At 34.2% G+C, this 27,081-nt stretch overlaps 1 protein-coding gene across 1 annotated transcript; it reads left to right on the plus strand.

The window, feature by feature from the left end:
* The first annotated feature begins 4,261 nt into the window (after positions 1 to 4,261).
* Positions 4,262 to 27,081, plus strand: LOC115994748 (multiple RNA-binding domain-containing protein 1). The gene is made up of 16 exons (XM_031118986.1): positions 4,262 to 4,449; positions 6,291 to 6,407; positions 7,298 to 7,405; positions 7,667 to 7,781; positions 12,466 to 13,256; positions 14,413 to 14,544; positions 16,670 to 16,759; positions 16,869 to 16,992; positions 17,300 to 17,623; positions 18,404 to 18,468; positions 23,183 to 23,351; positions 24,777 to 24,881; positions 24,965 to 25,066; positions 25,143 to 25,316; positions 26,335 to 26,466; positions 26,543 to 27,081. The coding sequence occupies exons 2-16, from the start codon at positions 6,364 to 6,366 to the stop codon at positions 26,714 to 26,716; spliced, it is 2,649 nt and encodes an 882-aa protein (XP_030974846.1). The 5' UTR covers positions 4,262 to 4,449; positions 6,291 to 6,363; the 3' UTR covers positions 26,717 to 27,081.

The raw sequence follows: 27,081 nt of genomic DNA on the forward strand, positions 1-27,081 counted from the left end.
GCAATCTTACGATCTAGATCGCGATTTTGACAACCATAGGTGGTGGTTGGGTGGCTGATAGTGGGGGATGGAGGTACGTTTGATGGGTTTTAGGTGTGACAAAAAATAGTTTACGAAAAGTGAAAGTGTAAACTAGGGCCTATTTGGTAATTGATTCCAAATAACAATTTTCAGTGTTCATACGCTGAAAACTGTGAGTCCAAAAAAAAAGTGTTTGATAAGGTTATTTAACTAAGAACGTTTAAACCACAGTTTTCAAATTAAGGTGTTCAAAGTATTTTGAGGTCACATTTAGTTTTTAAGTAACATTACTCAATGACATTGATGTAAATATTTTGAAACTCATGGGACCCACTGACAAGACAACCCACATTATTTTCTTCTCTCCTTCATGGCTTTTTTAGCTTCTCTTTTCTTTTCTCTCTTGCACGAACCCCATTGCTGGCTGGTCAACTTCTTCCTCTCCTTTTTCTTATATTCTACTATTTTCTGTTTCTTCTTCCTCTCCTTTTTCTTATATTCTACTATTTTCTGTTTTGGTTTTTGCTATGGTGCTGCCGTGTTGGTCTTCTTCTTCCAAATCAAACATATCCCATTTGAATTTAATCACTACCAATAAAACAAAACCCATAGAAACAAAATGCCAAACCCAAAAAAGAAAAGCCATATGAGTTTAATCCCCACCCACATAACACAAACCAAATCAAACATTTAGAGCAAACAAAAGAGAAGCAGAGTTGCTGGGACATAGGGCTGAGAGGGATGAAGAGCACGTAGAGAAGGAGAATTGGGCTTTTTGTGAAGAGAAAATAAAGAGATAGTGAAACAGTAATAAGTGAAATTTCTCTCTCATCAATTCAAATACTACTAAATGTATTGCTCATGTCATATAATTACCCGCTTAAAAAAAAAAAAGTTTGACTTAAATATGCATTGACAAGTGATTGTCGGTTTTAATTTCTATATTTTATTTAGTTAGTAGATGATGTGGTAATTTCTTATTAAAACAAAATGAGGTTTCAATTAAAAAAGCATTAGAGGTAAGCTAAACCTTAAAAAAAAAAAAAAAAAAAAACTCCTATACCAAATACACAATTATGTTTTTTCATATTTTAAAATATGTTGTTTGAGAACCACTACGAAACACATTTTTTGCATTATGAATACTTTAAACACATGTTTTTACAACACTTTTTAAATCACAGTTTTCATATCATTTTGAACAAATTTTTTACATTATGAATACTTTAAACACATGTTTTTACAATAATTTTTAAATCATAGTTTTTACATCATTTTGAACAACAATACTTGAAACTGCTATCAAACAAGCCCTAGTTAATCAAAAATTATCTTTTAATTGACCGTAAAATAAAGGCATTTATGGTAGAAACTTCAGGAATCGATTGCTCAATTTCAAAGCTATGCCAAGTTGTTTAAAAGAAACAACAACAAACAGCTTCATTTCTTATTTGTTTTTAATTTTTATATATTGAATTTTTTTAGTAATCTATATTATATAAAAATCATTTAAAAATGATTACGTTAAGCATTATTATTTGTATACAACTTGTAAAATATGTTTTTAATTATTATTTTTACGAGATATTATTGTGTTTTTTTTTTTTAACTCTTTTTAAACTTCTTTATATTACAAGGACAAAACAAAAACTGTCCCACATAATCCATTCATAATTCTACTATAATTTTTTTTTTTCTTTTTGGGTAAAGTTTGAATTGAAATCTTAAGAATTATGTATTATTTAAATTTTATTTTTAAGTATTTTTTTTTTGTTTTCTTATTTTGTATTGGAAGGAAGATAAAAAAATTAAATTATTTTTTTACTTATAAATATTTTGTATTTAAAAAAGTATACCTTAAAAAACCAATTTTTTTTAGAAACAAAGATACACATAAGAGAGATGGAAAAATGTTCTAACACAAAAGTATACTACAACTCCACTCAAAAGTCATGATAATTTTTGAAGGAGGGTAAGATAAATTATATTACACACAACACACTCTCTTAAATAATGTGAGACAATTACTCATTTTTTTTTTTTTTTAGAAACAAACACATACACAAGGGAGAGGGCAAAGAGTTCTAACACAAAAATATACTATAACTTCACTCAAAAGTTATGGTAACTTTTAAGGATGATAGATTCATAGATTTTAATTTTACAAGCTGTTTTAATTAATGTGAAAAACCTTTAATCTAAACTTTTTTTTTTCCACTAGTCCCCTTTAACCTAAACTTGGTGTGCGTTTGTAACAAGTTGAAAATTTAGCTTATTTGCAATTTCAACTTGTTTTTGTTACTATTCATGGGTTCCACTGCACTTTTTGGTATTGTTCATGGGTTCCACTATACTATTTTATCTACAGCACTTTTAATAAAAAGTTTTCAATCTCAATTTTTTTTTTTTTTTGAGGATACTAGGTATTTTTAATATACACTAAATAAGAATTGCATTTTTTGGTATTATTCATGGATTCCACTGTACTATTTTATCTACAACACTTTTAATAAAAAGTTTTCAATTTTAGTTTTTTTTTTTTTTTGAGAATACTAGGTATTTTTAACATACACTAAATAAATTGTTTCTAAACAGACACTTGGTTTGACATGTGGTTTATTTATTTATTTTTCCTCTCTTGAGAAACCAGTTTAACCTGTACTAATTCAAATTGGGCTTTTTCTCAAAAAAAAAAAAAAAAAAAGAAATCAAATTGGGCTTAACCTAAACACACTCGATCCACAGCCACTTGCCAGGCACAAAATAAAAAAACACAGGTCAAGAGAAAAAGAAAAACAAAAAGAAAAATCGAGAGAAAACCTTGAGACGGTGCCGCACGCTACTCTGCAAATCGCCAGGACTCCACTATCCCCACCGGTAAAAAAATTTTGCTACATCCCTTGCCACTCTCATTTTTGCTTCACTTTGCAAAACTTGCTTATCATATCATATTTTTATATATATTAGTTAAGTATTGTTAACTCCCTATTTGGCTTTACATATTTAGACTAGTGAATGAGAGAGATAGAAAGTTGTTAATTACCTCCTTGATATATAATAGTCTAGTTCCAATAATTGTGAACTAGGAAGGATGGATATGGATACGGTATGACAAGAGTGAGAGTAATTTCTGAAAAATTATAATACAATACGACATGGTTACAACGTTTACAGGACACGGGTATGACACCCCAAATGAAGTGTCTATGCTTTCTAGGTTGTGATTGAATGGCATTGACTTGACCACATGTGCATAATGGACACACCCTTGTCTAGGCTTGTTCAAATTCCGCCTGCAACTGACTAAACTGGTTTGCACCGATTTGAATTGTACCCATTTGAGCTTCACCGGAGGTGTATGGTGCGGTGGTTGGAGATGATTTATGAGTACCGACAATGGCCGGTGCGGAAAGCGGTTATGAGTTTTGCATTCCGACGAGTAACCGAACTGTTCGCCATATGTGTATATATATGTATATATATACGGATATATAATCATGTTTCAGTTTTAAAATACAAGAAATTTCTAGAGAGAGAGAGAGAGAGTACTAGTGCATTAGAGAGGACATGCATGAAATGGTGAAAGCGAGACTCAGAGGCGTGTAAGTGAGGAAGGAGAAGGAAGAAGAAGAAAAATATGGTTAAGTTAAATGATACAAAACAACGTTGTTCCATTTATTTATTTTAAAATCTACTCTCTAAAACAATGTTGTTTTGGAACTAATAATAATTTTAAGGCTAAAATGCAAAATTGACTTTCTAATTTTCTTCAGACTTCATTTCAGTCATTTGACTTTGCTTTCGTTCGTTTCAGTCTTCTAAGTTTTAGATTTATTCAATTAAGGCATTTTCGTTAACTTTTATTAAAATTTTTGAAAAAAAAAATCTAGAAAATATTTTTCAATCATTAATTAAAATTTTTCAATTTAAAAAATTTGAAGAAAAATTTATAAAATTGAAAAATTAACCACAACATATAGCAAAAGTTGATGAAAAAGTCTTAATTGAATAAACTTGAAAGTTAGAGAACTAAAATGAACAAAAACAAAATTAAAGAACTGAAATGAAATCTGAAAAAACTTAGAGGTCTAGTTTTGCATTTTACCATAATTTTAATTTTAGATCAAAACGGCACCATTTATATCAGAATTTTTATTATTATTAAAAGGTAGAACGACGTCGTTTTAGTTAAAACCTAGTTTAAATATCTGAATCTCTTTAAATTTCTCTCTCTCTTACTCTCTCGTCTGCCTCCTCTCTCTCTCTCTCTCCCCTCAGCCGCTGCCATTGCCACCACCGTCGTCTGCCACTCGATGCCACCGTTCTCCTATCCAGTCTTTGTCACAATTATTATCTAGATATTTCAAGAGAATGTTTTGATGCTTAATACCTAGTTACTATTCTTCTCCTTGCTATGCTTTCTTCCAGGTTTGTGAATTTATATAATGCTCAATATATACTTGTTTCTCCTTTCAATGCTTTTTAGAAAGATGGATAATTTGTTTGAAAATTTAGTATGGGTATTAGAGAAATATTTTGAAAATGTTTGTCTGGTTTGTTTCTGAATATTTGGGTTGTTTGATATTTCTATGTGGATTGCTTGATGATTCTAAATGTCATTTGGTTTTTTTTTTTTTTTTTTTTAATAATTATTTGTTTATTTTATTTGGTTGTTTTATGCTTGTGTTTCCGGTCTTTATATAAAATTCATTAGTTTAGTTTGTACAAGTTGAAAATAAAAAGCTACGTGTTTATGTGCTTTCTGTCATGTTGCCTTGGATTTCTGTAATGGTGAAGATAAGTTTAATGATATTTTTGTTGCTTGATGGTTAGGTTCAATATTTTTGCTAATTGGGTTGTTGCTGCTGGGTTCAGTTTCTTACACATGTTGCTTTCATTTTTTTTTACTATTGTTTCTGTATTTTACACAATTAATTATGTATTAGTTCATGTAAAGATTATGGTTTTTGTATGCTTTGTGGGGATTAAAGAGGACAGCTTTACAATTGGAACAACTGTCTTGTCCAAGTTCTTCTTATAGGATGTTGGCTATGAATGCGTTGATCTGGCGATGAGATTTGGGAGAAAGGTATGACTGTACGAGTGACTAATTTGCCTAAAGTGGTGGCAGATGGTTTATGAGATTACATGGGCGTTTAGGTTGTTGTGGGGAGAAGGTTGAATGTAGTTTGTGTGTATTATTTGGGTTTTATGAAGGAAAAACTTGCTAAACATAAACATAATAGTATGACATAATTTTTGTACCTCAAAAAACTTCCTAATTATAAACAAAAGACGGCTCACAACAAGGTCTTAGGTATGTGGGGATCCTCATTGCTTGAATCAGAATAGTTAGATAGCTCCAAATCAAATGCCAAATTAGCATCTTCAATAACGGCACTTATGGCATTGCATGGGTCCTTTTGTTTCTTCTTAGCTAGTTGGATTGCATGATAGTGGTCCAATTGCGGCTTGTTTTCCCTTTCAAGTTGATCGAGTATCTTGTCAATGCTATGCTGGATGTGCCTTCGGCATAGGCAACATGTTCTGTTGACAGTAGACCTCTAGCTCACATCATTTTCATTGTCAAAATTCTTAGGCACCCCTGTAGTCATGCTTAATGTAGTATAATGACTAGGTTCACCAAGCATAATTTGCCCAGCACACCCAAGTAGAATATATGAATTAGTCTATTAGCAAATTCTCGCTTCTTTTCTTGCCAAATCACCCCATAATGGTCTATGTGCGTTTGTAGTTGTGGCTTAGTTGGAGTTGCACACGATGCTAGATCTGAAGTCATCTTGCACACTTCTCATTGATCTTGATCCCACAGAACTGATTCCTCATTGATACAAATCAACAAGAGCAAGAGAAAACTACACAAGAGAGTATATATGTACTTGTGAAGTCCAATTGGTCCAAAATTCATATATAATGTCACCTTATGTTGCTAATTGCTAACCATTTAATAAGACTTTTCATTTTAATTACAGCCTTTCACATGATGCATGCTACATACGAATGTCACACTTATATGACTTGTCAATTGTAGTTTCTCATATGATGCATGCTGCATTAAGTCACGTTTGACGTGACTTGTCACTTCAAATACAGCTTCTCGCATGATTTACACTTCATATCAATTTTGACATTTACTATGCCTTGTCATTTCATTGTAGCTTGTTCTTTTCATTTTTACCTTGAACCGTCCTTTCTAGCTCACTCGGTGGGTGCATGTGATTAACAAGTCATTACATGTTTCTTTGCAGTGATTGATTTAGTTTGAGTAGAGTGGTGTAAAGAGAGAACAAACAAGAAGAAGACCAAAGAGGAGGTAGAGGAATGGAGGATCACTTCAAGACCCAGACTGTACCTCACCCACTTGGGTTAGTTTTGCTCTCTTTCTCTCTCTCTCTCTCTCTCTCAATGGGATGGAAGATCATATGTTTGAAACCATTTAGATGTTTTCGTGTGGTTACAGAGAAAATCCTTATTCATCTCCAAGCAAATAGAGGAAACAACTAGAGATAGATATATGGAGTCACCCTAAGAATCCTATCCATTCATTTTGGGATGAGTGGCTTGGAGGCAACATTTAAACAAATGTTGACTATCATTATTTTGGTATCTATATACATTATTGATGACATGGCAAAAGTCTACTGTTTTTTTATTTTTTATTTTTATAAGTAATGAAATTTTATTAGCAAAAACAGAATACATCTGGTATACAGGAAGTAGACTTGATGAACATCCCAGCTAAACTCTAAAATTCCAATGCTCCATGAATTCTAAAATGTTTGAGAAAAAGAAACTTCATGAAGCAGCCATGCATTCGAACAAAGTTCTTAGGAAGTGCAATTTTTGATAGAATTGTCCTCTCATTTTAAATGGATGGATTGTATGTTAGGAACCCAATGGTTGAGTTACCCTAAAATCTCTAAAGGAATCTATTTGATTTAAGTTTAGGTTCACCATACCTATCAAAAAAAAGTTTCAGAGTGTTCACCATCGTGAACATGACGTCCTTTTTATGAAATAAATCTTGATTACCTATCAAAAAAAAGAAAAAAGAAAAATCTAAAGGATCCTAATCCAAAGAGAAGAATTGTTTAGTTTATGTGAATTTTTTTTTTAATAATTTGATACGGAAGAAAGCAATTTTCTATTTCTTTTCTTCTTAATGCTTTAAAAAAAAAACAGTGATGAATTTAAATTGTATTAAAAAATTAATATTATATTGGCATAATTATTTCTTTTATATTGTCGTGAACAGGACTAGGATATGTGTGAAGAATTTACCAAAATATGTGGCAGAGGATCGCCTTCGAGAGTTATTTTCTCAAAAAGGAGAAATAACAGATGCGAAGCTAATGCGAACCAAGTATAACTCCATTTATTTATATATATTTCGTTTTTATTTATTTTTATGTTGGATTCATTGTTTGTCATTTTTTCAAGTTATGGTTTAGTTCTAAAAATTTTGCTTGTTTTTGCTTCATTTGTGGGTTTCTTTAGGTGGCAAGAGCAGCTCTTTTTTATTTTTTGGTGTTTATGTTGGATTCGTTGTTTGTCATTTTTTCAAGTTATTGTTTAGTCCTTAAAGTTTGTGCGTGTGTTTTGCTTCATTTGTGGGTTTCTTTAGGAATGGTAAGAGCAGGCAGTTTGCTTTTATTGGGTTCCGCACAGAGCCTGAAGCTGGAGAAGCAATCAAATACTTCAACAAATCTTACATTGATACTTTTAGGATTACTTGTGAGGTGCGCATTGTATCTTGTACTGTTTATTATTATTATTGTTATTATTTTAATTTAAAAGTTTGGTAGATTTTTTTTTTTTTGTAAAACATCAGTTGTATCTTGATTAATTAGGAAGTTCCGTCTATAGCTGAATTTACACTAATTGCAATTTTCTGCCTAATTTGGACAAGGAAAAAATAATTTTTTGTTCAATAGTCTAATGAATATTTCAAGCAAATTTCTGAATATTACTTTCCATTAGTGAAATTACTTATTCAATTACTGCATTTAGTTTTCTGCATTTAATTGAGTTGAAATTTAGGATTTCAATCTGAACTTGAATTTTACTGTTTTAGGCTGTTATATGTTCTTGGCTAAGAGGATTTCTGCTGCATTATTTTTGATAAATCGGTAAAAAATGAGACAAATTTAGTACATTAATTGTCTGAAAGTGATTTTTTTTTTTTTGATAGGTAATAGAGAATTTATTGATAAAAATAGAATATCGTGTCCACGATGATGAACACATTGAACTTGAAGCAAATACAAAAATCTCAAGGAGTAGAGCTAAAAGAAAGCAGAAAAGCATGAATGGAAGTACATTGTGTGTAACCCCAAACTTGGGACCACTAAAACAAAGTACCAAAAATAAGAGATTTTAAAAGATCCAAAGATCTTTCTTTATCCTCAAAAGTACGGGTATTGTGTTCCTACCAAACTAACCACAACAGACACCCTGGAACCATATTCCAGATCTTTGACTGGTGCTTTCCCAGCCAATTTCTCCGTGAAAAAAGAAGAGACCCAACCGACTTCAGCATCACCCACTAGATCCCAAATACCAAAAAAATGTCACACCATAGAGCATAAGCAAACTGACAGTGTAGCAACATATGGTCCACAGATTCCCCATTACTACAACATAAACAACACCAATTAACAAGGGACTGGCCTCTCTTAATCTTTTAGCATTGTAGATGTTCTCCTTTTGTGTTTTAAAACTTTAGATAAGATTGTTCAATTTTTTTCAATAAAAGTCTTATTACCTATCACCAAAAAAAAAAAAAAAAGGAAGATTATTGTAAGGTCTATTCTTAGATTAATTAAAAGAGACTCCTACCAATTTGAAAATTTCAAATTGTGCCTAATAAGCATTAGATACATATGATTTGAGTTCATAATATGTATAATAAATATATTTAGAGATAAGCACCTTGCTTCATTTGAGAGAGTTCATTTTTGGCGCCTCACACCTCAACCGATACAAGGACTTGGCACCTTAACATGGACATATGGCAAACCCTTCGGAAGTATCCTTAATATATAGCTACAAACTCCTATGCAGTATTGTGTGTTCTCAAGAAAAGGCAATAGACACATTATATATCTCTTTTGCATCACTTAAATGACATATCAAGCCAATAAATGGATCTATTACTAAACCAGGCATCAACCCATATGATATACGTCCCATATTCAAGGTTCTGAATGATGCCTCAACTAAACAAAGTCAGCATTTTCCTGGTTGACCTCATTTCATGCAAGATAGTTTCAACGAAAGTAGTGATAGCTAGCTTGCCCACCTTGCCAACTTCCAAGGCTTTTTTTTTTTTTTTTTCTTAGCAAGTACCTCTCCCATTCCAAGTTAAGCCACTGCATTCCATCTTAAGACCAATGGACTCGTTTTTCCTTTTGAGAGAGAGAGAGAGAGAGAGAGAGCTAAACATATCATCCCACCTTTTTTTTTTATAAGTAACATATCATCCCACCTTAAGCATTACTTGTTTCCAAATTTCCTTTGGTAATGATTGAAGATGTGACAAAGTTTGTAAAACCTGTTTGCATGATGACATTAAGGTAGTTAAGGATAACATTGTGACATTTTTAAATCTTCAAGGACTAAATTGAAAAATAAAATAAAATCGTTAGTTCAGGGACAAATTGAAATTTGATATGCATTTCATAACAAAATCATGTAGAAACCTTTCTATTACCATACCTCTCATAGAATCTTCTTATTCTCTATTTATTACATACATCAAGTAAACTCCAAGCCCTAGCAAATCTTCAACCTTGAAACCAACAGCCTAGTCAACAAAACATGAGTCTCCAAAACTTATATCTTTTTTTTTTTTTGATAAGTAATTAGTTTTATTGATATAAAAAATGGGCACCCTAGTACACAGGGAGTGTATAGGGGGTAAAAAAAATATTACAAGAATCAAGAAAATCAAGAAAGGAAGAGAATGATTGGTTTCGCAGAGTAGCCAACTAATCTAATAAAGTTCTAAAGAAAAATAGCTTGAGGTCTGGTATGGATCTCTCATTATCTTCAAACAGTTGAAGGTTTTGGTTTACTTCGTAGTTTTAGGGCTGATGGTAGATGGGGTGGAGGTGAATGTGTCTTGCATCTTTTGTTCGTGGATGATATGATTCTGTTTTGTGATGCAAATGAGGAGCAAATTCTATATGTTCGGATGCTTCTTCTTTGTTTCCAAGCTGTGACAGGATTAAAGGTTAATGCTTTGAAGAGTGAGATGGTTTCCATTGGGGAGGTTCCTAATGTCCATGTCTTAGCAGAGACTTTGGATTGCCGGATTGGGTCTTTGCCTATGACCTTGCCAGCAAGCTAGGAGCCCCATAACACACTGCAGCATAACCCAGCTTACTCCAAATAGACCCAAAATCATAGACCATAAATCCATAGCAACCGAACAGTGAAGAAATAGATGGTCAACCGATTCACCATTACACTTGCACATATAACACCAATCCAATATCCAAATCTTCCTTTTGCGTAAATCGCCAATCGTCAAGCATTTCCCTAAAGCAGCAGTCCAAACAAAGAAAGCCACTCGAGAAGGGATTTTCTACTTCCAAATACTTTTCCATGGAAAACAACAATCATTAGAGCCCACTAGAAGACTATAATAATTATTAATCATGAACCCCGTATTTCTATCTGGTTTCCAATACATCTTATCCTCATCAAACCCTCTTACTATAGCGCCATATATGGTATCCATGAAGCTTGACACAAGCTTCTAATTCCCGAGCATGAACACACCTTAAGAAACTTACATCCTAGAAAAGAACTCCATTAGTGGACTTCATAAGCTCTGCCACACTTGCCTCCTTATCTCGGCAAAATATAAACAATATAGGATAGGTGGCTGCAAGATGTCTCCCCACACCAACGATCTTGCCAAAACTTCACCCTAGACCCATCACTAATATCATACAGAATATAACGTGAAAAAGAAGGCCATCCCCTACTAATATTTTTCCACAAACCAAAACAATATGGACCATAGACAGATCTGGTACACTAGCCACCTTTACACATCCATATTTCACCTCTATCACTTGCCTCCAAAGGGCATCCCTTTCAATCCCAAATTTCCATAGCCACTTCCCAAGCAAAGCTTCATTAAAAAGTCTTACCATCCTTATCCCCAAGCCACCCAAAGAAGGAGGAGTACAAACAGTAGCCCATCTAACCAGGTGAAATTTGGGCTCATCACCTAGCCCACCCATAAGAAATTTTGTTGAAGTTTCTCAATACAGTTAGCCCCAGCAGTAGGTATAGGAAATAAAGATAGAAAATAAGTAGGTAAATTAGATAGAGTGCTCTCAAACAGTGATTCTAGTTTCAGCTCTCTGTGTTGGCCGTGTCATGAAGCCTATATTTTCCTTCCAACAGTAGGATATCAATAATCCTCAAGTTTAATTAGACAACATGACCAAGCTGGATATAACAAAAATAAAATTCCATATCACAGACCAGGACTAATAAGCACACAGATGAAGACGCATATAATTTTCATTACAAATCTAACCACAAGAAACCCTTTATCCCTTTCACAGATTATCCCAAACTCATCCTAAACAACTAATTCATGCATATTTTTATGAAACAAAAAATAGATTTTGTTAAACTAGAGTCGATATTTATTGAGAATTCAATTTCAAAGATTTTTGAAGAAGGGAAAATTCATTGCAAACTAATAGTAACCTGCTGCAATGCACGTTTTAAATTGTAAAAATGGATTGTGGAGTCAAATGTTGCAATTCCAACCATCATCCGAAAGTGATTTTTTCTCTCTTTTGATTGTAGTGTGGATGGGGTAAAATGATCTTAGCCTAATTGGTAGGAAAAGCAATCTCCTTTGTTTACTTTTGGATTTCTTGTATCGTGTTTATTGCCCAAAAACATAGAGACGTCCATTGACCAACATGAAACTGATTGAAGTTTGAACTTTGAGGAAATAGCAAACCCTTTTCCTTCCTTCTGAAGTTCTTGTTATGCACCGAATGCTTAATATATATATATATATATATCGATGCATGCAGAATGATAATGCTTTTTTTGAAAATGCTTGTGGTTTGTCAAGTATCTAAATGCTCATTGAGACACTTGTTCATCCCCCCCACCCTCCCAACCACCAAAGAAAAAAGTTGTGAGTACCATATATACTATTTTCTTATATATAAAATGGTTTTTATACTTCAGAGCTCAAAAATGCTTAATGAATGGAAAGTGATCTTTCCTTGATAGAGGATTTTTGAGTCCTTTTGTATACTATTTTAATATTGGATGCCCAATGGAAAACAAAATTATTTGTAAACAGGAAGATATGGAGAAAGGTAAATTTAGCTTTACATTTGACCAGACCAGAAATAAGTCCTATATGCTTAATTTCAGATTGCTCATAAAGTTGGGGATCCAAGTCTTCCTCGTCCTTGGAGTCAGTATTCTTTGAAGAAAGAAGAGAAAGCAACTGAAGAGAAGAAACTTGCTGGTGCTAAAAATTCAAGCCTTGTGGGTTCTAAAGAAGAGAGAAAGAATCTTAAAAAGGGTAGTGAGAATTATGACCCTAAGCTTCAAGAGTTCCTTGAGGTCATGCAGCCACGCATGAAGTCAAAATTGTGGGCAAATGATACATTGATAACAAATACAGCCGACCAAAATGTTAATCTCAGTGAGAAGCAAATTCAAGAAAAGGAGGAACACAATGATAAATCATTTCCAGTACATGTTGACTTAGATGAGCATGAAACAGTAGAACATGGGTTATCAGATAGCCATGAAACTAAGAAACCACATAATCTTGCTCATGATGAACTCATTTCAGATATGGATTACTTCAAGAGTAGAGTAAAACAGGAATGGTCAGATTCAGAAAATAGTGATGATGATGATGATAATGACAATGACAGTGATAAAAATGATGATAATGATTACAAAGAAGACAGAAGTGGATCTTTAAAGGAAAGCATTGAGAGCCAGGATGCTTGTAAAGTAGATCCAAAGGGATCGAACACTACCCTTAAAGAGGTTGTACCTGAAGAAGAGGTTGAAGAGGAAGAACATTCCCATGACTCGGACAGTGGAATATCTAAACCTGGGCACCTAGCATCAAGTTTGAAAGATGAGAAAGAAGTTGTTCTTGAGACTGGTCGTCTTTTTGTGCGTAATCTGCCATACACAGCAAAGTATTCATCCTTACTTATATCTTTTTATCGATTAATTTGTGTTTGTTTGTGTTTCTTGTCCATTGTAGTTAATAATTTGTATCTTAGGCTGTGTTTGTTTTGGCTTCAAATCACTTCCGGAAATACTTTTCCGTAAATGTGGGTGTTTGGTTGCGCATGGAAAATAAATTTTCCGGAAGTTATTTTCAGTTGACCGTGTGTTTTAGTTGGTTTGACCCAGAAATTGGTTTCAGTCATAATTTTCACTTCAAACCATTTCCGGACTCACATGCAAAGAGAGAGAGAGAGAGAGAGAGAGGGAGCCCAGATCACTCCTCAGACTGAGCTCCAGTCCGACGACCACAGACTGACCTCCAGTTCGACGACACCAGCGCCGACCCACACCGTGCCACACCAACGCTGATCCACACCAGCACCGATCAAGCAAAGATCGACTCCAATGTCGATCACACCGCGCTGATCGACTCCAAAGTCCGACGGCCCACACTAGTGCCGATTGCCGATCGCCGATCGCACCGCGCCGATCAAGCAAAGATCGACTCCAACGCCGCTTGATCTCGTCTCTGCCACGTGATCTCGCCCTCGCCTTCGCCTCCGCCGCGCGATCTCGCCTCTAGATCGAACCCAGTCACCTCTCTCTCTTCCTTCTCTCAATTTGACCGGATTTGATGATTTTTTTTTTTGGGTTTTGTTTCTTTTGTGTTTCTGTATGATTGGATTTGATGAATTTTTTTTCTGGGTTTTGTTTCTTTTGTGTTTCTGTATTGAGGAATGATATTAATATTTGTTTGGCAGCTGAGAAAATGTGAGCAACAAGTAGAAAATGTGTTTTCTATGGTATTTTCAAGAATATAACCAAACATCAGAAAATATTTTTCAAAACATTTTTTGAAATGCAACCAAACACTTGAAAATATTTTCCTTTCCCGAAAATAGCATTTCCGGAAAATAAATATTTTCCAGAAAATATTTTACATGAACCAAACACAACCTTATACAAAAAGGGAAAAAAAGGGAAAGAAAAAGACATGTTTTGTTCAGTAGATGAATTCAATTTGTTTATGACGCTAACAACTATTTCTAGTTTTTATGTTCCTGCTTGGCCTTAAATGTTATCGTGTTTTTCATTTTTATTTTGATGGGTTTTTTGTAACAGTGAGGAGGAACTGGAAGAGCATTTTAGTAAATTCGGTGATGTCTCACAGGTCCATATTGTTATTGACAAAGATACGAAACGGTCCAAAGGAATAGCTTATGTCCGTTATGCAGTTGCAGAATCTGCAATGAGGTTAGATAGTTTCCCTTCTATTACTAAGAACCTTTTTTTTGGATTGCAATGAGTTTGGGTCACCAATGACCAATTTGAAGCTTGAAGCTGGATGATACTTGTAACGGTTCCAATTTTGTGGCTCTTTTGCCTTAAACTGCAAGATTTGCATGAGATGGGCTTTGAGGTCAATCTTTCTAGTTTTGAGGCTTGTCATACTTGAAAAAAGAAAAAAAAAAAAGGAAGTTTTGCCAAAACATTTTGTTCATTTTTTTTTTTTTCTTTTGTACTCTTTGCTGACCATAAACCACACACGAGGCATACTATAATTGCATGTTCTTGGTAGTTTCAGACCGTATAGTTCCTTGTCTTGATGTTGTTGCCAGTGTTGGTAAAATCTCTCCAGTGCTTTTTTCCTTTAAAGCGAGGTGCATTCAAAGTAGCATGCTTTAGGTGTGCTTTTTTGTGCTTTTTTATATTTAAAAAAAAAAAAAAACCAATACTGAATTGTAGCCATACGATCTTAACACTATTGATCTAAACCATTGATTTATAAAATTCAATTTATGGTGTGCTGCTATGAACTTATAGTTCTATTATACCCATTTCGGACTGCAATCACTCCATAGTCCACCATTGATCGTATATTGACTAATTCTTATTTTCTTATACTTATTAAGTGATTAAACTATTTCTTCTAAAAAAATGTGATTAAACTATTAACTAATATTAGCAATTAGCCCTAGCACATTATGGCCACTGGAGATTCAAGAAAGGATATTGACAGAATTACTCATATCTAGCTAATCCAAAATATAAAAATGACTTTACTTGCAATTTTTCTGGTAAAGAGGTGCTTATATAAATGTTATTTTTTTTATAAGTAATAAGGATATATATTCAAGAACACTGCCTTATGCATAAAAACATAAGGCAGGGAGAACAATACAGAGAGTAGATTAAGAAAAGAGAAAAAAGAAAGGGGAAAGACACTAAATGCAAAGGAGAGAGCTAATTCATATAAATGTTATATGAATTATATAAAATGTCTTTTTTCAATTTGTATGATTTTTTGATTACTTGATTGTTGTATTGCCCATTAATAATTATTTTTGAATTTCTCAAATTATTTTAAAAAAATTGTGCGTGCTTCACTTCAATCAAGCATGCTTGCACTTTGTGCATAGGATCCAGGAGGCCCTTGCGCTTAAGTGCACCCAGCGTTTTTACCAACGCACTTATGACTTTCTTAACATACACCTTGTGTACTGGGGATCTTTTTCTCTTAATACAATTTTATCATTCATAAGAAAAAAAACAAGTTTCGGTTCCACATATCCTTCTGCACTTTGTGATTGTTTTGCATCATAGGGTGTAGAATTATTTTCCTTTTTTTATTTTTTGAAAATTATACACAGCCTGTGGATTCCTGCTTCCTAATTGATGATGCTATTCAAACCTTTGCTCAATCTTTCCATTTTGTTGGGTGTATGTACTCAGTCCTTTCCTTGGAGAAGTATTTGGGAGCAAAAGGTTCCTTCCAAAGTCGCGTTTTTTGTTTGGATTGCAGCTTTGGGAACTATTTTGACTATTGATAATTTACGTAAGAAGAAGGTGTTGATTCTAGATTGGTTTTGTATGTGCAAAAGTAATGGAGAATCGGTAGATCATCTTTTACTACATTGTCCTATTGTTTTTGAGTTCTGGTCTATGGTGTTCACCTTGTTTGGTATCTACTGGGCAATGCCAAAGACTCTGGTTGAGCTCCTTGCAGGTTGGCAAGGAAACTTTGGTCATCATCATAATGGTGTTATCTGGATGGCTGTCCTTCATTGTTTGATGTGGTGCCTTTGGCGAGAGAGAAACAACTGGTGTTTTGAAGATTTTGAAAGGAGTATAGCTTATTTAAAACTGTTCTTTTTTAAAACTCTATCAGATTGGATGTCTATCATAGGAAGTCATTCTATTTTTTCGGTCTATGATTTGATGGATGCTTGTAATTTATGTATTTGATTATTTTGGTTCCTTGCTGTATACTTCCTGTATACTTGGGTGACTCCTTAAGACTATGAATAAAATTTTCTTTACATATCAAAAAGAAGAAGAAGTATGTTTCACTGCTTAAACTATTTTTCTTTGTAAACAGGGCATTAGAAGAATTAGACAATTCAGATTTCCAAGGCAGATTATTGCATGTTTTGCCAGCTAAAGAAAAAAGTTCTTCTGACCAGCAAGGGTAAAAAGCATTACTAAATATTGGCCTCTTTGTACTTCTCTGTTCATATCACATCATTCTTTGCTTTCTGGTTTCGCTGAAACTAGGAGTTTGACATCTATTTCTTTAGGACTGATGTTTCTGTTGCCCAAACTCCAAAAAATTTTAAGCAAAAGAGGGAGGAAGAGAGGAAGGCATCTGAAGCCAGTGGAGATACAAGAGCATGGAATAGCTTTTTCATGCGCTCTGATACAGTATGTTTTAACCTGAAACACAGTATACAATGCATGCTCAATTGTGAAGCTAAGTTTCAGTGATTTTGCAGTTTGCATTTCCATCAGTAAACTGAAGGAGGTTGCTGGTTTTAATTTTTTTATCTCAAAAAAAAAAAAAAAAAAATACTGAAGTTTAGTAGTTTACTTTATCCCATTACTGCCTAATACTCATAGCAATAGCATTCCTTAGGAATTTACTGTGTTTTGCTGAAGTATTTCTGTTTGCATTCTATGCTTTCTGTCAAGGAATTGGGCCTCATGCTATCTGTTCTCCTGCACATAATAGGTTGTTGAAAACATCGCTAGGAAATATGGTGTAAGTAAGAGTGAATTACTTGATCGGGAAGCTGATGATCTTGCTGTACGCATAGCTTTGGCAGAAACGCAAGTGATTGCAGAGACTAAAAAAGCTCTTACAAATGCTGGAGTAAATGTATCATCTTTAGAGGAATATGCTGCTGGGAAAGTTGATGGGGTAAAAAGAAGCAACCATGTTCTGTTAGTGAAGAACTTGCCGTATGGTTCTTCCGAAAATGAATTGGCCAAGATGTTTAGCAAATTTGGGAGTTTGGACAAAATTATTCTCCCTCCAACAAAAACATTGGCCTTGGTATGCATTCATGTTTTTTTTCATAGTTATTTCATTCTAGGTTTTGTTATTGAATGTGCCTCTGCAATTGAGAATTTGTATTCCTTATGTCAGCTTCTAGTTAAAGTTTACACTGATGCTCTGAGAGAGGTCAGTGTATATGATTGAGATAAAATAAACGAGCATTAAAGTGGTCCTAAATTGAAAATATTTTCATCACAGTAAAAGTGGATAAAGAGGAGTTTAAGACTGTTCTCCTATAAGAGTGGAGAGGTTGTAGTTATTAATAAAAAAAAAAACAAAAAAAAAAAAAGTGGAGAGATCGTAGTTAATATTTTCGTCTGACGGTCTGAGAGATAAGATGTAGCTTAGATGTTTGTGTTTAGACTCAATAGACCGCTGGTGGTGGAAGAGGATCTAACCTGGGCCTGAGTTATTGAGGTATTGGCCTGCATTTGGCATTTGACTATCATGCATGGAATATAGGTGGAGCAGTATTATTATGGTTTAATGAGTATTTGGAAATGCTCTCTTACAAGAGTTCCTTGTCAGTTCTCGTATTTAGTCTAACTAGGTAAAGTTTTCTTCTCTGTTAGAAAACTCTGTTAAGTTTGAAGATTCAACGATCCTTTTTACTTGCAAAGTGAGTGAACATTGTGATAATTGGGAGAAGTATAAAATTATATCTCACTTTTTTGAGTGGTATATTACTAATTCTCCTTACCTATCAAATATTATATATATATATATATATATATTACTAATTCTCCTTTGTTTATTTTTTTGGGGGTAATATTTCAGGTTGTTTTCCTTGAACCAGCTGAAGCTCGTGCAGCTTTTAGAGGTTTATTATATAAGCGTTACAAGTAAGTTTTTTTAATTATTTCTTTTTGGACATTAATTGAAGATATTCATGAATAGATATTCTTTTGCAAATAGCTGATGAAGTTCTGATTGTCCAACACATCTACTTAATAATGGCAATTTATTTATAAAAAAAAAAATTTAGCGGTGGATTTGGTTTGTGTTAGATTGGATTCTGCTCAGATCGGAAATGTCTTTCCTAGACATAAAGTGGCCCATTTGTGTATGAGATGACGATGATGATGATGAATATCTTAAAAAACCCTGGGTATATTACTGTTGAGAATATAAACGGAAAAAATGCCTTTTCTTTTATAAGAAAGAAGTAAAAGAGAAGCTCATCTTTAACTTAAATTACACTTCCTCTCAACATTAGAATAAGGTGAATGGTCAACTTTTGGGGTATATGCGTAACTTAACTAATCAATTAAAAAAATGTCTAGACTCAATGAGGTATATGTGTAACTTATCAATTAAAAAAAAGAAATAAAAGTTTAGAGAAAATTTCAAATGATTTAAAATGATGCTTCTCCATCTCATTTTGTTTTGTCCTACTTTGTACTTCCAACTATTTAGGTGAAGATCATTTATTGTTTTTACATGCAAATGAAAGGCAATTGCATTCCAAAACTATCCGTTTTTGTTTTGTTCAATTTCAAAAGAGCACTTACAAAATTTTGTGACGCAGGACAACCAGAATAAAACTGAAACAATAATAAAATAAATGGATATGATCTAGGAGTCAGCACCTAAGCCTTGCTTGGAGTCAGTACCAAGTGGGGAAACGACTAGGAGTTAGCACTTAGGGTAGACTTGGAGTCAACACTAGACCAAAGAAAGACCAAACAACTATTTTTTTCATTTATTAAAATATTAACTATCTCCTCAAGGAGTACAATAGGTTGCTTATAAAGGATTGCTAAACCCTAGTTCTAACTGGCTAGGAAACCCTAATTGCCTTATTACAAAAATAACCTTGCTTCCCAAATTAAAATACTATAGCCCAATAAACTACTAGGACCTAAAACATAAAAATACAATTGACTTGCAAACATAAATAGTATTAAATAATAATTTTCTTGTATCTCCTGCATCATTTTGTGTTTATTCTAATCACTTTCAAAAAAGCCAGATTAGTTTTAAAAAGTAATGCTACAAGTTTGGTGCTTTATTCTATTGAATTTAAAATAAAATAAAAAGCTAGGGTAGTTTAGAAAAAAAATTCAACTGTACATTGATTTTAGAGAGTTGGCATCTATATTAGGAAGAAAGAAATATATATATATATATATATATATTTTTTTAAAATTTCAATAGTTGTTGGTGGAGGGATTTGAATCCTAAATGTTTCTATTGGAAACACTAGGAGGTATCAACCAGTTGAGCTACGAGGCTCTTGGTAATATTAGGAAAAAAGATCCGTGTTTAAAGTAATTTTCAAGTTTGGCAATTTGGAGCGTTTCCTGTGTGGGATTCATGTAATGTTGGATTAAAACGTTTTTCATATGGTTTTAAGGGTTCACTTATTAGGTGTCATAGGGAAGATTTTCACCTCAAATCTTATGTCTTGTGATGGCAGTAAGTAAGTGCTATTTAGTCTCAGCCAAACACCCAAAATTCACACAAAGGACGCTCAAACAACTTGTGTGAATCAAATATGCACAGCACAATATAAGCATGCACAGGCAACGGAAAGCTTACGGAAAATACTCCCAACATTAATGAGATTCTTAAATGTTAGGATCTTCACTCATGCCACCATCCATACAAAGAAAGTAGGCCATCGATGGGACGTTCATACACGAAATACTCTTCCATGGGAAGACCTGGCACATAGGCCCCTTAAGACATTGCAAAAAGAGCGAACATCAATGTCCCCGCTCCTATTCAACCTCCAACTCATTCTATCACAACCCTCTCTGTGAGAGATATTAGAATAAAGAAGATTGAGAAAGGAGGCTACCAACTTGAAGCATTTGATCGGTTTATGGGAACAAGAAGCCTTTGATTGGTTTATGGGGTTGGTCTATTCTTTGATAGTGCGGGGCTTTGGCCTAGATAAGGTTTGTTGGAAGCCAGCAAGGAGAAGAGGTTTTGAGGTTAGAGGATTTATAGCTCGTTCTATCCTCCTACTCTTGTATCCTTCCCATGGAGAATGATATGGCAATCGAAGGTCCCTCCAAGGGTAGCTTTCTTCACTTGGTTGGCTTCCTTAGGTAAGATCTTAACAACAAACAACCTTCGTAAAAGACATGTGCTAGTGCTTGATTGGTGCTTTATGTGTAAGAGATGTGGGGAGTCTGTGGATCATCTTTTGCTTCATTGCCCCATAGCTTGGGAGTTGTGGTCTTTGGTTTTCTGCTTGTTTGGTATTCACTAGGTTATGCCTCATATTGTGCTTGGGTTGTTTGAGGCTTGGCAAGGAAAGTTTGTGCGACATTGTAACATAGATGTTTGGAGATTAGTGCCTCATTGCTTGATCTGGTGCATTTGGCATGAAAGGAATGTTAGAAGCTTTGAGGGTTGTGTACGTTCTTTGCTAGAGATTAAGTCTTTTTTCTTGCACACTCTCTTTGAATGGAGTGTGGTCTTTTCTCATTTTTCTTGTTCTTCTTTTCCTACTTTTCTTGATCGTTGTACTTTTGGTTCCTGATTTGTGCCCCCATTGTACATTCCCAATGTACTCGGCTTGGTGCTTTTTCTATTATTAATAATATTTTTACGTTACTTATCAAAAAAACTTGAACTCCCCATCATTAGTCTCAAAGAAAGGTTACATCCTAGCTCCTCATTTTCCCATCAGTCTGTCTAACCAGCATGAATAAACTGAAGCTTCTCTAGCTATTGAGCATTCATACAAGATAGGAAATACCACCTTCAATGGATGATCTCCACACCATCTGTGATGCTAGAACCAAATATGGCAACCATCTCCTACATCCAATATGGAGATAATGTAATAAGCCACTACCATGGGTCCCACGAAAATATTTCAAACTCTATCCACCCCATTCCTCGCTGTACTTTGCAGCTACTATACTCCTCTATATAAGTGTTTCTTCTGTCCTAAAGTGCCATAATCATATTCCCAATAGACCTTGGTTAAAGGTTCCTATTTTCGCAACACCCAAGCCATCCTTAGCAATAGCAGTGTAAACCATACCCCACCTCACCAAATGGTATTTGAGCTCATCAGCCATACATCCTCAGAAAATTATTTTGAATTTTGTCCACTCTATTCCTTAGACCAACCGGCAATGGAAACAAAGAAATGTAATACATTTGGGAGACTAGACAACTGACAACGTACTTTTAATAAGAGAGAGTCTTCCTCCCCTAGACAGATTCATTTTCTTGAATCCTTTCCAAAACACCATCCCACATATTTCTCGACTTGAAATGTGCTCCTAGAGGTAAACCCTGATATTTTTATGGAAGGAAAGAAAGCTTACAGCCAAGAATTTCCCCAGTTCTTCCCATTCCCTCTCCTTGCCAACCGGTACTATTTCAGATTTACTTAAATTCATCTTCAGCCCCAATATAGCTCAAAAGAACACACCTCAAAAAGAGAAAGCTGGTCATTGCACTGCAGAAAATGAGTGTTTTGTCTGCAAAGAGAAAGTGAGAAAATCTCCAGTGGTTCACCATCCACATTGCTGTTGGAAAACCCAGCGAACTACTCTCTTCGTCCCCTTCCTCATGAACTTCTGAAAATTCACTTGGTTTGCCATTGACCAAAATCAAAACACATATTTGTGGAAATGCAAAATCATATTCACTTATGCCATTTCCCCCAAACCATACCTCTTCAGCATTGGGGAATGAACTCCCCAGTTTTGGCATCCTGTAGTTTTCAGAAGCTTATTTACTAAAGGTTAGGCAAAAAGATAAAAGTTGGCTTATTTTTGAAAAAAAAAAAAACTAGTTTTGTTACTTATTTGCTATAAGGTGAGACAAAAAGCAAAAAAGTAAACTTTGGGGTGCCAAATGACATGATCATATCCCATACTTTTTATGCGTGTCATATTGTCTTGACACATGTATGATGACATGGCCAGGTGACGGATTTGAGTAACACGGTTGTGTTGTCCACCTATAGATTTAACTTCAATTGTCAATAGTGGCTCAGAAACAACCTTTATTTGCTTTCTTGATTTGAAATTCAACCTGGATATTACCAGTTTGAAACTGGTTTCAGGACTTCACCATTTTAAACATTCAAAAAACTTTGAATTGCAGTGAAATCCCCCTTCTTTCCAGTGTGGGCTGCTCAATCCAATGTCAGGCTGCTGGCTTGGGCTGGGGCATTCACCTTTCTCATTTTTATTCTCACGCCCTTGGGCTTTGGAATTTATGTGCAAGTAGATGTATTCTAAACTTCCAAACTTGGGTTGGCTGATCAGGTTGAAAGCCAAACTTTTACTTTGAACAAGCTGCAGTCAAACCCAAGCCTACAAAATCTCCAGTATGAGCTGCCTGAAGGCCCTGAACTAGTGTTAGGATGGTTCTGTTGCTTCTCTTATCCAAGAGGCTTTCTGGGCTATAAGTCTTAAATAACCATAAATTAACATAAGTTTGATTTCTTGTTTGAGTATTTGTTTGATTTCTTGTTGTCAATGTGAAGGCATTTAATTCTATTTTATTTTTTTAAATTTTGATTGATGCATCTAGTTTTTTGGAAGTCAGACTTTCTAACCCTTCAGATTATCAACATAGGGATGCACCGCTATATTTGGAATGGGCTCCTGGCAATATTCTTACTCAATGTTCTACATCCAAGATTGATGAAAAGAATAATGCTATTGGTGAACATGATGCCAAGAGATTCATACTGGAGCAACAAGAGGGATTAATGGACATGGATATTGATCCTGATAGAGTTGAGGTTTGATACTCATTTCTTACTTTACCTTTTAATTTATTTCATCAGTTTAGGATTTTACCAGTATTACAACCTTTGAATATGCTGCAACTTTTTAATTTTTTTGCTAAGCTAACCTCAAAGAGTATGCAGTAGTGAACATAAACTGTTGCAGGTTTTTAGGCCAATGATCTTTTGTTCTTTCCTCTTAGGACAGTACACAGTGTGTTATTGCGTTTTGGTACATGGACCTCACTTTTATTTATTCACTCTAAGTATTATTGTTGTTGTGTTGTTGTTTTCTACTTGCCCAACAAGGTTGTTTTAACTGTGGTTTATATTGTAAAATAGAGTTGGCTTGTAAACATCAGACAAGTTAGAACTCTTTAACATTTGTATTGTTCATAACTGGTGTACAAATCTGATTCAATTAAATTATTATTGTACTTGGTACCAAATTCCTGAGCTGGGACTTTTTTCTTTTCCTCTTTTGTAAAATAAAATAAAAAATCCATAAGCAATCTGGTGTGGGTGCATTAGTTGTCTATCACTCTATCTTCCTGTCAAATGTATGTGTGTGTGCATGTGTGTCTTTTTTCTCTATGCGTAAGTATATATATAAATTACTAAGGAAAAAAAATGTAAACAAATTGTAGAAGTAATCTGGTGTAGTTAATTGTCTATCTTTGCCAAGAGTTTGGTAACTCAACTGACTCTTCATAGTGTTTCTAACAACCGTCCAGGGATCAAATCCCCCTTCCCCCAACGATCAAATTATTAATTGACCTATGAAAATCTGTGTTTCAGCTCACTCTTTTTGATTGATAAAGGTGTTGGGGCTCATCTGATTGTTCATCCATTCTAGAGTTCCTAGCTTCTCTTAGACCTGCCATGTGAATTTTTTTTTTTGTCCTTTTGTGTTCATCATTGTGAACTCAAAGTTTTTATTTTTCTCTGATTAATAAAATTGCACTATTTAACTATTAAAAAAAAGACTCTCTCTCTCTCTCTCTTTAGGGAAAAGAAAGGTGCAGCATTTTTCATGTTCTGTGATCATTTTCCATGGTCTTGGTCCAATTATCATTATATGCCGTTATTAGAAAAAGTAACATATTTTGTGGATCATAAATAAAGGGCGTTTGCTGTTGTGCTGGTCTGCTTGCACTTTTTAGCTGTTTCCTCACATCTAGTGAAGTGCTACTTGTATATTCTTTAGGCAATAAAATAATTAGATATAATCCATGAGATCTTGAAGCTATAAAAGAAATCACATTGACAGCTGGTTTAAGAAATTATGGCTATGTATTTGTTGGAACACTGGTTGGTTCTTCTGTTATTTTCCCAAGATGGTAATATATGTTCTAATATCATACAGCTTTTAGTTTTATGTGCTTGCACAATATGTCTGATTAATACTTTGCTTTTGGTTTTTTGTCTATTTTGCTTCAGTCACGAACTCTATTTGTCAAGAACCTGAATTTTAAGACAACTGATGAGAGTTTGAAAAAGCATTTCACTGACAACATAAAGGAGGGAAGAACTTTAAGTGTCAAGGTAATTATCTTGGTCCATAGAACTTTTAATGATCTGTCTATCATAATTTTCTTATCTTTTGTATCATGTCTGGTCACATGCAGGTGAAGAAGCATGAGAAGAATGGGAAGAATGTTTCAATAGGCTTTGGTTTCATCCAGTTTGATTCTGTTGAGACAGCCACCAATATTTGTAGAGATTTGCAGGTATTAACTAAATTTCGTCACAATTAATTGCGTGTTACATGGAAGCTTATTGCAACTCTTACATTTTCTCTTTCAGGGAACTGTTTTGGATGGCCATGCTCTTATCTTGCAGTTTTGTCATGCTAAGAAGGATGAACAAATGCTGAAAAAAGTTGACAAGGATAAGAGTTCAAGTAAATTACTTGTCAGAAATGTAGCATTCGAGGCAACAGAGAAAGATTTGAGACAGCTATTTAGTCCATTTGGCCAGGTAATTACTTGTATAAATCTAATCATAGTGCATTTATTTACGCATATATAATTTGGGGGCAATGTTCCTGCAAAGTTAAAAGGTTAGGAAGCTTTATTGCTATAACAGATTTTTCAATCTACAGTCTACACTTAGAAATTGACCTAAGAAATCAAGATACAAGAACTAGAGAATGTTGTAAAAAGGAACAATGGAAGCAGTGTATTATTAAAACCTCTATAAGCTATATGTTAATGAGCCATCTCTCAACTAGCACTTCCTTCTCCCATAATTAGTGGTTGGAGGGTGAGGTTTGGGTGTGTGTGTAGTTTATCAATTAAAAAAAAAAGATTTTTTTTTTTAGAGTATTTCAACCAATAGTGTCCAATTTTGATAATAGCTTTTTATTTTCAGACTAAGATAATGGTCGGTTTTTGGTGTACGTAGGGATTAAACCCCAGATCTCTTATTCAATCATTAAAGACGTTACTAGTTGAATTAACTGGAATACGCCAACAAAAAAAAAAAACTCTATGAAGCTTTTTAGGTTATTTATTATTTTTAATAATTATAACTTGTGAATCATAGAATAAGAGGATGGTGGATAAAGTGGAGAAGTTCGTCAGGATTCAAGAGTATTGTGTCATCAAAGAATCTATCAAGCTAAAAGGAGTATTTTATAAGACTATCATGCTATGTGGTATTGAATGTTGAGCTATTAAGAAGCAACATGTTCATAAAATAAGCATAGCTGAAATGAGACCAGTAAAATGGATAATGGAAAATAAAATGAAATATAGGATTCCCAAATGAGGAAAATTCACCTAAAGATAGCGGTGGCCCATTTAGGTATGAAGTTGCTTCCAAATGGTAACACCTACATTCCAAACAAGACAACTCAGTAGTAACTCATTCCCCCCTTTCCTCTCCCACTGATTATTCTAGGTTACCATTATTGAGCAAATTTTTTGTGAATGATGCATTGTTAAAGTATAACAAATTAATGTTCTTGTGTATTGACTTTCTTGTTGTTGTACAGATTAAGAGCCTAAGGCTGCCAAAGAAGTTTGGAAATCATAGAGGGTTTGCTTTTGTGGAGTATGTTACAAAGCAAGAGGCACAGAATGCACTTCAAGCACTTTCAAGCACACATTTATATGGTCGACATTTGGTAAGTTTTCTAGATGTGTAACTTTTTGCTCCTTCACACAATAGAGAAATCGCCATAACTGCCTGTCCCCTTTCAGGTTCTTGAGAGAGCGAAGGAAGGTGAGAGCTTAGAAGAGTTGCGAGCTAGAACAGCTGCTCAGTTTACTGAAGATCAAAATGGGCTTCAAAATCCGACTAAATTGTCCAAAAAGAGGAAGAACATGGCTATCTTGGATGAAGGAACAATGAAGTTCAAAAGGATTGCCAATTAGTGTTTCTTCACTATTGTCGTGTATTATAATTGGGAAGTGAGTTATGTAGTCATATTCATGGTAGGTTATGCATTATTTTATATGTTATGCTGGCCCCATTTTTGCTTTGCTGGGAGCTGGTTTTGTTAGTTACACGAGCAGGAATAAAAAAAAAGAAAAAAAAAAGAAAAATTTATATTCCTGTTTCAAGGTTCATTTGTTGTCTTAAAGTTGAGCTGCCTTTAGGTAGGACATTAGATTCAAACTTGGTTAGACCTAGATAATAGAGTATTTGCATAACACTAGGTGTGAGTTAAGTCAAAATCATTTTTTGAAGAGAGTTTCAATTTATAGAGTCTGCTCTTGAAGATAGCTTTTTATTATCA

Source organism: Quercus lobata, chromosome 6, assembly GCF_001633185.2.
Source record: "Quercus lobata isolate SW786 chromosome 6, ValleyOak3.0 Primary Assembly, whole genome shotgun sequence".
NCBI lineage: Eukaryota > Viridiplantae > Streptophyta > Magnoliopsida > Fagales > Fagaceae > Quercus > Quercus lobata.

Coding starts and splice junctions, on each gene's coding strand:
- LOC115994748 (XM_031118986.1), top strand. CDS start 6,364: ATGGAGGATCACTTCAAGACCCAGACTGTACCTCACCCACTTGG. Junction 16,760..16,868: donor AGTTCTTCTGACCAGCAAGG/GTAAAAAGCATT, acceptor CTATTTCTTTAG/GACTGATGTTTCTGTTGCCC. Junction 25,317..26,334: donor TATTTAGTCCATTTGGCCAG/GTAATTACTTGT, acceptor GTTGTTGTACAG/ATTAAGAGCCTAAGGCTGCC.